Source organism: Eriocheir sinensis, chromosome 30 (genome assembly GCF_024679095.1).
Source record: "Eriocheir sinensis breed Jianghai 21 chromosome 30, ASM2467909v1, whole genome shotgun sequence".
Lineage (NCBI taxonomy): Eukaryota > Metazoa > Arthropoda > Malacostraca > Decapoda > Varunidae > Eriocheir > Eriocheir sinensis.
The window spans coordinates 18,230,342-18,247,635 of NC_066538.1; the positions used below are offsets into that span (position 1 = coordinate 18,230,342).

The 17,294-nt window shown below is 46.4% G+C and overlaps 2 protein-coding genes across 2 annotated transcripts in view; one reads left to right on the forward strand and one right to left on the reverse strand.

Moving 5' to 3' along the window:
• The first annotated feature begins 3,064 nt into the window (after window positions 1-3,064).
• LOC127005699 (importin subunit alpha-3-like) lies at window positions 3,065-12,304 on the forward strand. The gene is made up of 12 exons (XM_050874816.1): window positions 3,065-3,270; window positions 3,792-4,066; window positions 4,813-5,086; window positions 6,435-6,497; window positions 7,968-8,206; window positions 8,379-8,489; window positions 9,142-9,221; window positions 9,918-10,093; window positions 10,520-10,661; window positions 10,858-11,216; window positions 11,522-11,704; window positions 12,158-12,304. The coding sequence occupies exons 1-12, from the start codon at window positions 3,163-3,165 to the stop codon at window positions 12,302-12,304; spliced, it is 2,157 nt and encodes a 718-aa protein (XP_050730773.1). The 5' UTR covers window positions 3,065-3,162.
• A 1,587-nt stretch (window positions 12,305-13,891) lies between these two features.
• Window positions 13,892-17,294, reverse strand: part of LOC127005344 (glucose dehydrogenase [FAD, quinone]-like) — a 45,795-nt gene continuing 42,392 nt past the window's right edge. Inside the window, exons 11-12 of the mRNA XM_050874112.1 lie at window positions 16,676-16,898; window positions 13,892-15,045 (exon numbers count right to left, since the gene is read on the reverse strand). Coding sequence (XP_050730069.1) covers window positions 14,907-15,045; window positions 16,676-16,898 — 362 coding nt within the window. The 3' untranslated portion in view covers window positions 13,892-14,906. The remainder of the gene's footprint in view (window positions 15,046-16,675; window positions 16,899-17,294) is intronic.

A 17,294-nucleotide genomic window follows, 5' to 3' on the forward strand; every position in this document is an offset into this window, starting at 1 on the left:
TATAGCGCTGGTGGTTGCTTCGGGGCCCACACGGAGACTCTGGGAAGGCCTCTCGGTCACTACGAGGTGGAATAAGATGTAGAAGGTTGTCACTGCGATCTTGAAGGACTCGTAGAAGACTTGCACATTAGAACTTTCCTGTGTTTTTCTCTTATCGTTCCTGTTGTACACCGTTACTGAAACTTTATCGTAACAGAATAGAAGACTTAAGCATTGGAACAGTTTCGCTACTTTTTTTTCTCGCTCTGTTTTGCATCATTACGAACACTTGTGTCACATAATGCATAACATCACATAACGCAACTTCACTTTTTTTCTGTTCCTGCGCTCTGTTTTGCATCACCACGAACACTTTTGTCACATAACGCATAACATCACATAACACAACATCACTTCAAGTATAAGACTGTCACTGAGATCTAGAGCGACTCAGAAGTCTTGAATATTTGAACACTTTCGCTATTTCTGTTGAAGTGTCTTGTCACTCTCACATAACAGAAGACTGGAGCACTGGGACACCTTCGTTACTGATTTTTCTATTTATGTCCTGTTTTACACCGTCACACGAACACTCCCGTCACAAAATGGATGACTTGAACATCGGGGCACCTTCGCCACTGCGTTATCTGTTTGTGATCTGTTTTACGCTGTCACGCGAACACTCCCGTCACAGAATCAAGTCTTAAGCATTGGGACAGTTTTGCTCTTTCATTTTTCTGTGCGTTCATGTTGTTCTTCGTTCTTTATTGTCAGCCTTATTCACACTTCTCTCACATAACACTTCAATTAAAACTACAGTAAAGAAGAACACTGAAGTAAAAAAATATAAAACAACAAGAGAACGGTTTCATTACTCTGTTTTCTTTCTGTTCGTGTGTCTCGTTCTCCATTCCTGTTTTCCACCGTCACACGAACACTTCCGTCATGTATTAAAGAGTACTGGGACACCTTCGCCACTGCGTTATCTGTTTGTGTTCTGTTTTCTGCTGTCACACGAACACTCCCGTCACGTATTAAAGAGTACTGGGACACCTTCGTTACTGCGTTATCTGTTTGTGTTCTGTTTTCTGCTGTCACACGAACACTCCCGTCACGTATTAAAGAGTACTGGGACACCTTCGCCACTGCGTTATCTGTTTCTGTTCTGTTTTCTGCTGTCACACGAACACTCCCGTCACAGAATCAAGTCTTAAGCATTGGGAGATTTTTGCTCTTTCATTTTTCTGTGCGTTCATGTTGTTTTCCGTTCCTTATTTTCAACATCACTTACACTTCTTTCACATGGCACTTCAATACACACCAGGATATTAAAGAACACTGAACGTAGACCTCTGAAAGAACAAAAGATTGATTCCAGTACTTTATTTTCTGTTTGTCCATGTTAATCTGCGTTTCTGTCTATCGCTAACACTTCTTTTCATCACATAACACCACTAAAACATCCAAATATTAATCACCTCCGTCAGTAGAATTCTAAACAAAAAACAGAACGGTTCCAATATCCTTTTTCCGGCTTGTCTCGTGTCTTCTTTTCATCATACAACACCAATAAAACATCCAAATATTAATCACCTCCGTCCGTAGAATTCTAAACCAAAAACAGAACGGTTCCAATATTCTTTTTCCTGCTTGTCTCGTGTCTTCTTTTCATCACATATCACCACTAAAACATCAAAATATTAATCACCTCCGTCAGTAGAATTCTAAGCCAAAAACAGAACGGTTCCAATACTCTTTTTCCTGCTTGTGTCTCGTTCTGTGTTCCAGTGCCCACCACGAACACTTTTCCCACATAACACTTCTATACACGCCAATAACACTGAACAATTAATTACTTAGATCTTTCAAACACCAACAGAAAGGTTCCAATACTCTTTTTCCTGCTTGTGTCTCGTTCTGTGTTCCTGTGCACCACCACGAACACTTTTCCCACATAACAGTTCTACACACGCCAATAACACTGAACAATTCATTACCTTGAACTTTTAAACACCGACAGAACGGTTCCAATACTCTTTTTCCTGCTTGTGTCTCGTTCTGTGTTCCTGCGCCCACCATGAACACTTTTCCCACATAACAGTTCTACACACGCCATTAACACTGAACAATTCTTTACGTAGAACTTTCAAACACCAACAGAAAGGTTCCAATATTTCGTCTTCCGTTGCTAAACGCTGGGTTGTATTTCTATGCATTACTAACACTTTCTTTTTTCAATGCGTATTACTTAACCTAACGCCAATAACGGTGAACACTCCCAATGAACTCTAGATAATATGTTTCGTCTTCCCTTCCTCCAAAGAAATTGATTGACTGGGTTGCATTTATATATATTACCAACACCTTCTTTTTCAATGCAGGTCACTTATATAAACGCTAATAACAGCAAACACTCATAATAAACTCTAGATAATCTGTTTCGTCTTCTCTTCTCTTTCCTTCCTCCCGTAAGACTGACTGACTGACTGACTGACTGATGATGCTCGCAAATATACAAACAGCTGATCACATTTGTTTCCACGTTTCCAAGCCGCGTATTTTACTCCCCTATTCAGTCACAAGTAAACCTGTTATCACACCATTTAGTACGCGGGTGAGGTGCCGGAGTCTCTTACTAGGGTGAGGTTAGGGATTTGAACGGTACTGCGTCACTTCTTATATATAAATGTGGTGACTATCTTGAGTGGCAACTGTCTCGTCACCACACACACACACACACACACACACACACACACACACACACACACACACACACACACACACCACCTAAACTAAACTAACCTAACCTAACCTAACCTAACCTCATAACTGCATTCTATTTTCTTTTCAGTAATCTGCAAAAAGAAACAAAAGCAGAAAAAAAACATCACAACTACTACTGCTACTACTGCTACTGCTGCTACTACTACTACTACTACTTCTACTACTACTACTACTACTACTACTACTTTTACTACTATTGCTGCTGTTACTACTGCTACTACTACTACTACTTCTACTACTACTACTATTGCTGCTGCTACTACTACTACTGCTACTACTACTGCTGCTGCTACTACTACTACTACTACTACTACTACTACTACTACTACTACTACTACTACTACTACTACTACTACTACTGCTACTGCTGCTGCTGCTACTACTACTACCCCCTGCAGCATGGCGTTCCGTCAGCCCACGCACATCATCCTCACGCCGGCGGGCCAGAACAAGATCCACAAGAAGAAGAAGAAGACCACGATATCGCCCAAGCCGGAGCACAACAACGTGAGCCATGGCAAAACCTGTAGCCTTTAGTGGATCCCAAGGGAACTGTCATCTACCTCTCCACCCATCCGATCCACCCATCTATCTATTCTATCTACCTCTTTGTTTTCATTGAACGTAATCTCATTTTTCTATGTATGTATTTTTTTACGCTCTGCCACACAGTCTCAACACCTATTTTTCCCTCTCATGTGTTAGCTATAGACAACACATGAGAGGAGGGAAAAATGGGTGTTGTGGCTGTGTGGCAGAGCTGAGGGGAGGAAAGGACCCAAGGAACCCAACGACTCAACGGACTGTTTGGAATGGTCCATTAACACTCCTCCTCCTCCTCCTCCTCCTCCAACTACTACTACTACTATTACTACTACTACTACTTTATTTTTTACATCCCCGCCTATAGCGCAGGTAGGCTTTCTTCAGGGGCCAGATGGTCAGCCCAAGCCCGTCGTGGCGCAGGCAATTTTTTATAGTGTCGCCAGTCACCACTACAACAATACCACCTTTTTTTCCCCTTTCAGCTCAAGTCCATACAAAAACGCCGTGAGCGCCTGGAGGCCATGCTGCAGAGTCGCAAGCTGCCCCCCCTCACGCTGCCCGCCGCCCCCCCCGCAGCCGCCAGCAGGAAGGGGGGCGGGGTGGGCAGCGGGGGGAGCAACAGCAGCAGTAGCAGCAGGAGGAGCAGCCGCCTCTCTCTCTCCCCTCACTGGGCGGAGAGGGAGAGGCGAAGAGGCGTGGACAGACGACCCACGCCGACCCCGAATGCTGGAGGGATGAAGCTGTTGGAGAGGAGGAGGTGAGGGGGAAGGGAGAGAGGGAGGAAGGGAGGAAAGAGGAGAGAGAGGAGGAGGTGAGGGGGAGGGGAGAGAGGGAGGCAGGGAGGAAAGAGGAGAGAGAGGAGGAGGCGAGGAGGAAGGGAGGAAAGAGAAGAGAGAGGAGGAGGTGAGGGGGAGGGGAGAGAGGGAGGCAGGGAGGAAAGAGGAGAGAGGAGGTAAAGAGGGAAAGAAAGGGAAGTAAAGGGAAAGAAAAGGGGAATTAAAGAGGAGGAAAGAAGGGGTGTGTGTGAGGAAGGGGAGGACAGAGGAGAGAGAGAGGAGGTAAAGAGGGAAAGAAGGGGAAGAAAAGGGAGATTAAAGAGGAAGAAAGACAGGGGTGAGAAAGGGGAGGAAAGGGAGATGGGGAAGGGAAAAGAGAAGGGAATGGGATGGAAGATGAAGATGGAGGGAAGAAAGGAAATGAAGGGGAGAGGTTGAGGGGAAGGATGGGGGAGGAAGAGGAAGAATGGGGAAGGGATTGAGTGAAGAAGGGGAGGAGGGGGAGGTAAAAGGGAAAGGGAAGAAAGGGAAAGAAGGGGAAAGATTGATTAATAATGATAATAATAATAATAATGATGATGATAGGAAAATACGAAATGTAGAATGTAATAAAATACTAATTAAAACTCTCTCTCTCTCTCTCTCTCTCTCTCTCTCTCTCTCTCTCTCTCTCTCTCTCTCTCTCTCTCTCTCTCTCTCTCTCTCTCTCTCTCTCTCTCTCTCTCAGATCTCGAGGAGTTGACAGACTACCAAACATAGGAAGACGGGAAGACTTCGCAGGAGGAGGGGGAGGAGGAGGAGGAGGAGGAGGAGGAGGAGGAGAGGTGACGGAGGAGCGGCTGAAGGAGGTGCGGCAGGAGATGACCCACGAGATCCAAATCCTGATGGAGCAGCAGATGATGAAGATGCAGCAGTTATTGGAGCAGCAGAAGGCGCAGCAGGAGCGGAAGAGGGACAGGCAGGGCGAGCGGGAGCTGTCCAAGATGCAAAGGGAGGCGGAGGTGAGGAGGGAGGGAGGGAGGGAGGGAGAAGAAGGGAGAGGGAAGATAAGGAGTGAGAGAAGAGATGTAGAGGCGAGAGGAAGGGAGAGGGAGGATGGGAGAGGGATGGAGGGAGGAGGGGGGAGGGAGAAGAAGGGAGAGGGAGGATAAGGAGTGAGAGAAAAGAGAAGGAAAATGCAAGAGATGAAGAGGCGAGAGGAAGGGAGAGGAAGGGTGGAAAAAGGGGTAGAAGGAAAAAGAGAGATGAAGAGGGGAGAGGAAGGGTGGGAGAGGGATGGAGAGGGAGAAGGAGGTGGAAGGGAATGAGTGTAGGGATGGGATAGGTGTTAGAAGAGAGGGAGAGAGAAGAGATATATGGATAGCTGAACAGTAGATAGCTAGATTTATTTTTATTTTTATTTTTTGAAGAGGCGAGAGGAAGGGAGATGAAGGGTGGGAGAGGGATGGAGGAGGGAGAAGGAGAGGGAAGGGAATGAGTGTAGGGATAGGATAGGTGTTAGAAGAGAGGGAGAGAGGAGAGATATACGGATAGCTGAATAGGAGATGGCTAGATTATTATTATTTTTTTTTGAAGAGGCGAGAGGAAGGGAGATGAAGGGTGGGAGAGGGATGGAAGAGGAAGAAGGAGGGGGAAGGGAATGAGTGTAGGGATAGGATAGGTGTTAGAAGAGAGGGAGACAGAAAATATATATGGATAGCTGAATATGAGATGGCTAGATTTTTTTTCTTTTTTAGATGGTGCCCATAGCGCCCGTAGGCTTTCTTGAGGGGCCTCTTGGACAAGCCCAGCCCGTTAGTGGTGCAGACGAATTTTATTTATAGCGTCTGCCGTTATGTGTGACCCTTGTCTGGTCCATACTGCCCCCCGGTGCTCCTCCTGACCGAAGCCGAAATATTGAGTTTATATGTCAAGTCTAAAAACTGAAATTAAAATACATATTCTACTTTGCATGATTTTTGGGGACCATTGTAATCAGGGCTGCCACTGCCGACGAATGGAAATAATGGGCGAAAGAATTCCAACATATCATACAGTATATTAAATGAGCCCTTTTAAGAGATAATTTAGCATACTTATACTTTCATTCTACATTTACAAATAACGTACGTAACTTTTTACAGTAGATTGCTTTCACTTGATATATGGAGGTCCTCATCTGACTTCCTTTTCCTCCTCCTCCTCTTCCTCCCCGCCACCCTCTACTTCAATAACATCCACCCTTCCTTCCATGCCTTAGCACCCTGACCCTTGCAAAACACCCCTCCTTCCGTGGCTCATAACACCATGACCCTCCCACCTCCACTCCGTCTAATAACTAATGGGTCTCCTTTTTCCCCCCGTCACCAGAGGGCAGCAGCGGCACGCGACGCGGGCGAGGACGCGATGAAGGAGGAGGACGAGACGATGAAGGTAAGGAAGGGGAAGGAAGGATGAGAAAGGTAAGGGAGGAAAGAAGATAGAAAAAAAAGAAAGATGAGGAAATAGGGTAAAAAGGAGAGAGATGGAAAGAAAGGGGAAGGAAAAAGATGAGAAAAAGAAAATGAAAAAGGAAGAAAAAGGAGTCGAGAGAAGAGTAAAAGAGAAAAAGGAAAGAAAAGTGAGAAAAGTATAGGATGAAAGAATAGATGAATCAGTAGAGTTAATTAAGGGAGAATTACAGAAAATAGGTGGGGAGAATTACTAAAAAAAAAGAAAACTAATGAAAAAGAGAAAAGTACTAGCGATGAAAAGGAGAAACAACAAAAAAAGAAAGGGGAAATTAGTTAAAAAAGAAAGGATAGTTAACGAAATAAAGAAGGGAATAAGAGAAAAGAGAGAAGGATGATACAAGAGATGAAGAGGCGAGAGGAAGGGAGCAGGAGGGCGGGAGAGGGATGGGAGAGGGAGAAGGAGGAGGAGGAGGAGGAGGAATTAAAAGGAGAAGAAAGGGAAGGGAAGGAAGAGGGGGAGAAAAGAAGAAAAAAGAAAAGATAAAAGAAAATTAATGATGGAAATAAATAGTTAAAAAAGAAAAGAATTAGAGAAGAAAGCAGACATAGTTAAGAAAGAAAGAAAGGAAGAAATAACAAAAAAAAGAAAGGGATAAACAAAAATAACAACAAAACAACTAACTCACAATCAATCAATCAATGGGTTCATACCTTGGGGGGCGCGTTGCCTCACCCACCCTCCGACACAACGACTCCTATCATCCCTCAGAATCTTTTTTTCTTTGCAACATTAACATGAAATTACCCTTGAAATTAGACCCTTCCACTGATGGGTAATTTTCTGCTCTGATAATGAGGGGAAGGGAAGGGGAGGAAGGAGAGGGAGAGGAGAGGTGGAAGTGATGAAGGGAAGGAGAGGGGAAGAGGGAAGAAAGGGAAGAAGAGGAAGAAGAGGGAGAAGAGAGATGGAAATGATAAAGGGAAGAAGAGGGGAAGAAGGAAGAAGGAAATAACAAAAGGGGAGAGAAGGGAAGAGGAGGAAGAGAACAGGAAGGTGAATAGGTTTGTAAAAAAAGAAAAGGGGGAAAGGAAGAAGAGAAATAAAGAGAGGGGAAAGAAGAAGAGGGGAAAAGAAGATAGAAAATAAAAGAAAAATACGGAAATAGAATAGAAAGAAAAAAGATGGAAAGAAAGGGAAGGAAAAATATGAGGAAAATGAAGAAAAAAGAAAATAAAGAAAAAGAAGGAAAATGAGACGAAAAGAAGTAAATTAGAAAAGAAAGAAAAATGAAGATAATGATGATGATGATGGGAACGAAGAAGAGCTTGTAGATTATCTCTCATTATGTGTTAGATGAGGGCTATTAAATCTCTCTCTCTCTCTCTCTCTCTCTCTCTCTCTCTCTCTCTCTCTCTCTCTCTCTCTCTCTCTCTCTCTCTCTCTCTCCAGGACGAAAAGGAGGAAGAAAGCGAAAAGGAAGATCAAATAGAAGAAATAGAAGAAGAAGAAAAGAAGGAGAGAGAAGAGAAGGAGAAGAAAGAGGAAGAGGACGATTTGAAGGTGGGAATGGAAGATAAGATAGAAGAGGAGGAGGAAGAGGAAGAGGAAGAGGAGGAGGAGGATATCACGGAGGAGGTGGAGGAGTTGGTGGCGGGTCTAAGAAGTGGAAACCAGAAGAGGCAGTTGAGGTGAGTGAACTATTACTACTACTACTATTACTACTACTACTACTACTACTACTACTACTACTACTACTACTACTACTACTACTACTACTACTACTACTACTACTACTACTACTACTAATAATAATAATAATAATAACAATAATAATTCTACCACTTCACCTTATGTTTACAGGAGCTCCGAGCGTGTGAGGGAGCTGCTGTCCGCCCCGCACCCCCCCACGAGACAGCTGATTCAGGCGGGGGTGCTGGCGCTGCTGGTGTCCTGCATGGAGCGGGGGGAGAGGTGAGGGAGGAGGGAGGGGGAGGGAGATAGAGGGGAGGGAGAGGAAAGGGAGCAGAAGGGGAGACAGAGAAGGAGAAGAAGGAAAGGAATAAGATGGATAGGAAAGGGACGGAGAGGAAAAGGAGGAGGAAAAGAAATTAATGTAGAATTAGGATAGACATTAGAAGAAAGGGAGAAGAGAAATATGGATACAGACAGATAGATAGATAGATAATATGCTAATTGATAGATAAATAAAATAGATAAATTACAATAGAGAAAGTAAATGATGGAGAAATGGAAATATGAGGAATTGAAGAAATGGAGAGTTAAAAGAAGGGAGGGAAGGAAGGAAGGAAGGAAGGGGAGGAAAAATTTATAGATAGAGAAAAGAAGTTGAATGTGAGAGAAATAAGGAGAGGTGAAGTAATGGAGAAGAAAGGGTAAAAAATGAGCGAAAGGGAAGGGAAAAAATAGGTGAGGAAAATTATACAAAAAAGGAGGGAGTAAGAAGGCGAGAAGAGGAGTAATGAAGTAATGAGAATGAAGAAGAGAAGTAATTAGAATGAAAGGGAAGAATGGGAGAAAAGGAGAAACAGAACGAGATAGCCAAAACTGATAATGTACTAATCTCTCTCTCTCTCTCTCTCTCTCTCTCTCTCTCCCCACCCAGCCCGCAGCTTCAGGAGGCCGCCGCGTGGGTCATCACCAACATCACTTCAGGGAGGAGTGAACACACGCAGGCGGTGGTGGGTGAGTGGTGATGAAGGTGGTGGTGATGTGTGTGTGTGTGTGTGTATGTATGTATGTGTGTGTGTGTGTGCGTGTGTGTGTGTGTGTGTGTGTGTGTGTGTGTGTGTGTTACAATGATTATGGGCTACCACCGTTATCTCATTTTTTTATTATGGTAATACGTATTCAAGATTAGGATAAAACAACAACAACAACAACTACTACTACTACTACTACTACCACTACTACTACTACTACTACTACAACTGAAATAATAACAACTACCACTCCTGCTAGAAGGAGGCGGTGGTTGAGTGGTCAGTGTACGGCGCTGTGTCCTGGAGGACCCGGGTTCGAGTTCCGCCCGCCGCTACAAGCACCACCGAGTGGCTTAACACTGCCCACGTGCTGTCCTCAAGAACACCAGTCAACCCGGTCTCTGGCAAAGCTCTCTACAGTAGAGCAGAGATGAGCTCCGGGGGGGGGCAGCATGAGCCAAGCAAGATGGCACCACTATAAATACTTGCCTGCGCCATGAACGAGTGGGGTGACCACTGAGCCCCATAAAAATAGACTACCGGCACAACAAGCCCAACATAAAATAAATAAATAAATAAATAAATACCACTATTTACCCTTTCCCTCACACAAACCACACTCTCCCTCCCTCCCTTAGCACCGACCCACACTCTCACACACACACACCTTACCCCGCAGAGGCCGGAGCCGTGGGCGTGCTGGTGCGGGTGCTGGCGTCGGGCGGGGCGGGGGTGCGCGAGCAGGCGGTGTGGGCGCTGGGCAACATCGTGGGCGACGGCCCGGCCAGCAGGGACGAGGTGCTGCGGCACGGGGTGGTGACGCCGCTGGTCAGCTGCCTGCACCTCAACGTGACGGTGAGGGGGAGGGGGAGGGAGAGGGGGAGGGAGGAGGGTGGGGAGGGGGAGTGAGGGAAGGGGGTACATAAGACGAAAATCATAGTTATGCAAATTGTGGGCAGCCTATAGTTAGTTAGTTAGTTGGAGAGAGACAAAGGGAGAGTGAGATGGAGAGAGAAAGGTCAGGGAATGGGGACAGAGAACACGAAGACAGTCTATGAAACAATAGTTTTCCATATATAACAGGTGTGAAAATGTGACTTTTTTTTTTTTTTTTAGTTCTTGAGACCTGTGTCACTATTGTTCCGACAAGTGAACGGAACATCCTTGCATAAACTCCACTGTTATCAGATAGTTACGAAATAAATATGTTGATGATGGTGATGGTGATGATGGTAGTGATGATGAAGATGATGATGACCACTATTACTACCGCCGTTGCAGACGTCGCTGCGGCGGCAGGTGTGCTGGGTGCTGACCAACCTGCTGCGGGTGCGCGGCTCTGCCAGGCTCAGCGATCAGCAGCGGGCCGAGTGTGCCGAGGCCTTCCTGCTGCTGACCACCTCGCTGGACCCCGAGGTGCAAGGTGCGGAGGTGGTGGTGATGACGGTGGTGGTGCATGGTGATGATGATACTTGTGCCACCACTATGGTCTATTCCACCTCAGGTGACCCCTAATATGAACAAATTTTAGTACAATAAGGAAGCTCTGTTGAGTGGCCGCTTGTTGTCACTTGAGCTGGAATAGATTTGACTGACTGACTGCCTCCCCCTTCCCCCAGCCGACGCGCTCTGGGGCGCGGCGTACCTGGCTGACCTGGGCCCCGAGGGCGTGGACGCCGTGGTGGAGGCGGGGCTGGTGAGGGAGATGGTGCAGCGCCTCTACTCCGACGAGACGCGGGTGGCGGCGGCGGCGCTGCGGGCCACGGGCAGCGTGGCGGCGGGGAACAACGACCAGACGGAGGCGCTGGTGCAGGCCGGCGGGGTGCCCATCTACCGCGACCTGCTGGCCCACCCCAGCCGCGGCCTGGCGAGGGAGGCGGCCTGGATCCTGTCCAACGTGACGGCCGGCACGCCGAGCCAGATCCAAGCAGTCATGGACGGCCAGGCGGTGGCGGCGCTCATCCAGGCCGCCGAGGAGGTGAGGGGGGGGAGGGGGGGAAGGGAAAGGGGAGGGAAGGGGAGACGGTTGGAAGGACATGAAGGGATAAAGGTGGAGGAAGAGTAATTCTTCATAACATTTCAGTAATCTACTTAGAACTTCAGTTTTCTGTGCAACACTTTAGTAATCACTTTAACACTATATAGTTCTGAACGTAACACCTCTGTAATACACGTAACACTTCAGTAATATACGAAACATTTCAGTAACATACACAACACCCCAGTCATCACGCAACCCTTCACTAATCGACTCTCCCGTCCCTCTCCCTCGCCGTGCCGCAGGAGGACGTTGAGCTGCGCAAGGAGGCGACGTGGGCGCTGGCGAACATTGCGTCTGGGTGCACGGAGGAGCAGGCGGCGCGGCTGGCGGGCGGCGGCCTGCTGCCCTGCATGGCGCGCCTGCTGCAGGGCGACGAGGCGGGCATGCTGCTGGTGGCCCTGGACGCCATCAACAACCTGCTCAAGGTACGACAAGCCAACACCACCACCACCACCATTACCATTCACCTCCATCAACACCATGCACTCTTTCCTATCACCACTATCTATACCATCATCACCTCTCTACAGTCATAACCACCACTTAACACCCATCACCACCATCACCTCCCCCTACAGTCATCACCATCACTTTTCATAGCCATAACCTCCCTCCACAATCATCTCCACCACTTCTAATACACATCACCACCACCACCACCACCACCACCACCATTTTAATTCCCATCACCACCACTACTACGCTTTTCATCACCACCACCACCACCACTCACCACCATTTTCCCTTCCTATTCATCACCACCACCACCCTAACACACTCCCCCCTCACCTCCCTACCACTCATCACCATCCCCAAACATCACCACCACCGCCATTCCTCACCACCACAACCACCATTCACCCTCCTCCTCCTTACAGAAGACCTTGGAGCGTCGTCGGCTGACCCAGGCGGTGGAGGCGTCGGGCGGCGTGGATCGGCTGCGCGTCCTCCAGCACCACCAGGACGGCCAGGTCGCCAGGATGTCCTCCTTCATACTCAAGACCTACTTCGACGAGGACCAGTAGGGGGGGGGGCAGAAGGAGGAGGAGGAGGAGGAGGAGGAGGAGGAGGAGGAGGAGGAGGGGGAGGGGGAGGGGGAGGAGGAGGAGGAGGAGGGGGAGAAGGGGCAGTAGGAGAGAGAGAGATGTGGGCATTTGTGGATGAGATGACGAAGGAGAAGAATGAGGAGGAAAAGGAGGAAGAGATGAGGAGGAATACGAAGAGAATGAGAAGAAGGAGGAGGAGGAGGAGGAGGAGGAGGAGGAGGAGGAAGAAGAGAGGAATGACTGAGGAAGTACTCACCAACAAGCATAATGATAATAATAATAATAATAATAATAATAATAATAATAATAATAATAATAATAATAATAATAATAATAATAATAATAATAATAATAATGATATAATAACCAACAAATATAAATATAACAAAAGATTAACTGTATATTTACAAGCCAATACCCGAGGTGAACGTGTCTGACACTAGTCCATAATAACCAGTGAATAGGAGTTTGAAATAACGAAGAAAAATTATATAAACTTTAAGAATGAATAAAAAATCAAATATATTTCTAACTCGTGTTGTTCCTTCTAAGATAAATGTATTGTATTATGGGGAGGAGAAGGAGGAGGAGGAGGAGGAGGAGGAGGAAGAGGAGGAATGATAGATTAAGTTAGCATAATAATATTGGAAGAGATTGTATTTTAAATGTATGGGAAAAATATATAGAGATGGATTAATTTTGATAGGGTTTAATTCATCCTAAGATCACTATGTTTGTGTGTTTGTGTGTTTGTGTGTGTGTGTGTGTGTGTGTGTGTGTGTGTGTGTGTGTGTGTGTGTGTGTGTGTGTTTACTTCTATCTCTTTTTCTCTCTCTTTACTAATTTATTTCTCTATTTCTCTATCTATCTATCTGTTCATCTATCTAACTATCTATTTCGACCCTTCAACTTCTTCCTATCAACTTATTCACACAACTATTCAAATTCTTACCTTTTTTTTTTTTTGCATATAAAGTCTTCTTCTTTTTCTTCTTCTTCTTCTGTTACTACTACTACTACTACTACTACTATTACTACTACAACACCAACAACACCAACACAGGTAACACAAACACCTTATATACTCATGCTCTCGTTTTAATCAGCAACACAACACAACACATCCCAGCACACGTAACACTAACAACAACTATAACAACAACAACAACAGCAGTAACAACACACTCTAGGAAGGCAGCACAATAGCAACACAACAACTCTCACCCATCCCACAAGTTTGTCTACACTTACACGGGGAAACACACACACACACACACACACACACACACACACACACTACTCTAAGGCCATACAACACACACACACACACACACACACACACACACACACACACACACACACTACTCTATGGACAAACAACACTAACACACATGGTAATCTAAGGACAAACACAATCACACACACACACACACACACACACATACACAAACACACTTCTCTAAGGAACAACACAAACACACACACACACACACACACACACACACACACACACACACACACACACACACACACACACACTGCTTTTAGGGCAAACAACACACACACACACAAATTAAGGGTCCATGCCAGTAAGGGTCAGCAACACAGCCCACACAAGGGTTATTCAAGTGGCGAACCATAGAAGATGAGAAAACAGAATATGGGGAAAGAAAGGAAGAAAGAGACAAGAATAGGAGAGGAGAAAAGGGAATAAAGGGAAAAAAAAGGGGATGTGTTTGAGCAAGAAAGTACTTTTGGCCGTCAGTGGTTTACACACACACACACACACACACACACACACACACAGATGGGATGACGTACACGTACCTAATACCTAAACGCACATACATACAAGTCTTATGTAGTGAAATTAAACCTATACTTACTCACATACATACACACATACATACATACATACATACATACATGCATACAAACATACATATACATAAAAAGTGAAAGGGAGTAAAATTAAACCTATACCCTATACAAACAAACATACATACATACATACATACATAAAAGCTACATGAATATTTACACTATGAATGGAGTCTTTTTTTTAATATTAACAAGCGGAACTTAGTATTAAAAAACGTTAAAGCTAAAAAAAAAAGAAAAAAAACAACAACTTAAGATTAAATAAAAAAAAAAAACTAATGATTAAAATACTAACAATAAATAGCAAAAAAAAGGAGATATAGTAAAATAAAGAAAGAAATAGAAGTGTGAGGCAATAATTATACAAAAAAGGGAGAGAAAAAAGTGATATTAATAGTTTAGAAAAATAAGTATTCACAAAAGCTGAAGAATTATAAAAAAAAGTAATGCCAGTTTTAATTCCTGTACGTACACACACACACACACACACACACACACACACACACCAAGGCACATTAGACACCTCCATCACCACCACACTGTCATCACCATCAACCTCCTTCACCATCATCATCATCACCAAACACAACACCACACAGAGCCCACATCCAAACACCATCTTCATCACAGTCACCACCATCTCATCACTACCTTTACCCCATCGCCACCACCACTACCATCATCACCAGCATCACCGTCATCATCTCCCGAGCCAGTATCCCTTGATGAGGTCCGCGGTCTTCTCGCCTATCATGATGACCGGCGCGTTGGTGTTGCCCGAGACCAGCGTGGGCATGATGGACCCGTCGGCCACGCGGAGACCAGACACGCCGTACACCCTGCCGAGGAGAGGGGGAGGGTTAGGACATAGGGAAGTGGGGGGGGGTAGGACGATAATAAGGGGACGTTTAACATAAGAAGGAAAGGGTGGGGAGGGTGGTTGTAGGGCAGAGGAAAGAGACGTTAGGGGGGGGGGGGGGTTAGGATATGGGGAAGGGTTTGTTAAGACATGGGGTGGGGGCATTAGGACATGGGATTTGGACATGGGGAAGGGTGGTTAAGGGGGCGTTTGTACATGAGAAGGAAAAGGTTAGGATATGGGGAGGGGCGTCAGGGCAGAGGAAAGACACGTTAGGACATGGGGTGGGGGCACTAGGACATGGGATTTGGACATGGGGAAGGGTGGTTAGGACGATAAGGGGGCGTTTGTACATAAGAAGGAAAGGGTTAGGTTAGGGTATGGGGAGGGGCATTAGGGCAGAGGAAAGACGTTAGGAAATGGGATGGGGGGATTAGGACATGGGATTTGGACATGGGAAGGGGGCGTTTGGATATGGGATTTGGGTATGGGAATGGGAAATGTGGATATGGGAAGGTAGGATTTGGACATGGGAAGGGATCATTTGGACATGGGAAGGGGACGTTTGGATATGGGATTTGGGTATGGGAATGGGAAATGTGGATATGGGAAGGTAGGATTTGGACATGGGAAGGGGGCATTTGGACATAGGATTTGGACATGGGATTTGGACATGGGAAGGGGGCATTTGGACATGGGATTTGGACATGGGAGGGGGGCATTTGGACATGGGATTTGGATATGGGAGGGGGGCATTTGGACATGGGATTTGGACATGGGAAGGGGGCATTTGGACATGGGATTTGTACATGGGAAGGGGGCATTTGGACATGGGATTTGGACATGGGAAGGGGGCGTTTGGATATGGGATTTGGGTATGGGAATGGGAAATGTGGATATGGGAAGGGAGGATTTGGACATGGGAAGGGGGCATTAGCATATTGGGAATGTGGATATTAAGAGGGACGGTTTGGACATGGGAAGGGGGGGGGCATTAGGATATAGGGATGGGGGTTAGGATATGGGGAGGGGGTTGTTAAGACATGGGAAGGGGGCATTAAGATGGCTATAAGGCATTAAGACAAGGGGATAGGGCATTACGACTTGGGGAAAAGGCATTAGGACACGGGAAGAGTATATTAGGTAAGGATATGGGAAGGGGGGATCAGGTCAAATGGAGGGAGGATTATGATATGGGGAATGGGTATTAGAACAAGTGTTGGAATCGTTAGGGTAAGAGAAGGGGAGGTTTGGACATGGGGGAAGCCATTAGGACATGGGGAGGGGGGTTAGGATATGGGGAGAGGACACAAGGGCACAATAATGGATGTTAGGATAGAATGAGAAGACATTTAGACAAGGGGATAAGGCATTAGGACATGGGTAGGAGATTTGGATATAGGAAGGTCGCATCAGGTTAGGACATGGGCAAGAGGGGCTAGGACACAATAAGAGGACGTTAGGACATGGGGTATTAGGATATGGACGCTCCCTCCCTTCCTTATCCTTTACATTCCCTCCCTCACCCCATCCCGCCCTCCCTTCCATCTCCACCCTACCCCACCCTTCCCTTCCCCACCCCACCCCATCACCTCTCTCCCCCCACTCACTTCAGCTCGGGGTCCACCACGGCGTAAGGGTCCCAGTACGGCCCCATCTTGCAGGTCCCGACGGGGTGGTAGATGGTGGAGGTGTAGTGGCGGGCGAGGCACTCCCAGTAGGCGTCCGTCCATAGCGGGGTGTGCTCGCAGCCTGGCATGGGCCGAGTGTACAGCCGCGAGTTGAACTTACGGAAGGCTTGAGTCTCCGTGATGGCCAGCCCGATCTTGATGCCTGGAGGGAGAGGAGGTGAGTGGGTGGTGGTGGTGGTGGTGACGGTGGTAGTGGTGGTGATAATGGTGAGAATCAAGAGAAAAGATGTCTGGAAAGAGATGATGGTGAGACTGTGGTGGTGGTGATGGTGGTTTGGTGTAACGAGAAAAGACATTGATAGAATAGAATAAAGCGGGAGAATTGTGGTGATGATGGTGGTGTGGTGATGATGGTGGTGTGGTGATGAAGTGGTGATGAGGATGGAGAGAAAGGAAGGTCTGTGGTGGTGAAATGATGGTGATGGTGATGGTGGTGATGATGACAGAAGTCCTTTGGTGTAAAAACGAAGACTAAGAGTAAGACAATATTAATGGACTGAGTAAGAATGAGTATGAGTAAAAAGGACTCAGACAACAG

Coding starts and splice junctions, on each gene's coding strand:
- LOC127005699 (XM_050874816.1), top strand. CDS start 3,163: ATGGCGTTCCGTCAGCCCACGCACATCATCCTCACGCCGGCGGGCCAG. Junction 5,087..6,434: donor AGATGCAAAGGGAGGCGGAG/GTGAGGAGGGAG, acceptor CCCCGTCACCAG/AGGGCAGCAGCGGCACGCGA. Junction 8,490..9,141: donor TGCATGGAGCGGGGGGAGAG/GTGAGGGAGGAG, acceptor CTCCCCACCCAG/CCCGCAGCTTCAGGAGGCCG.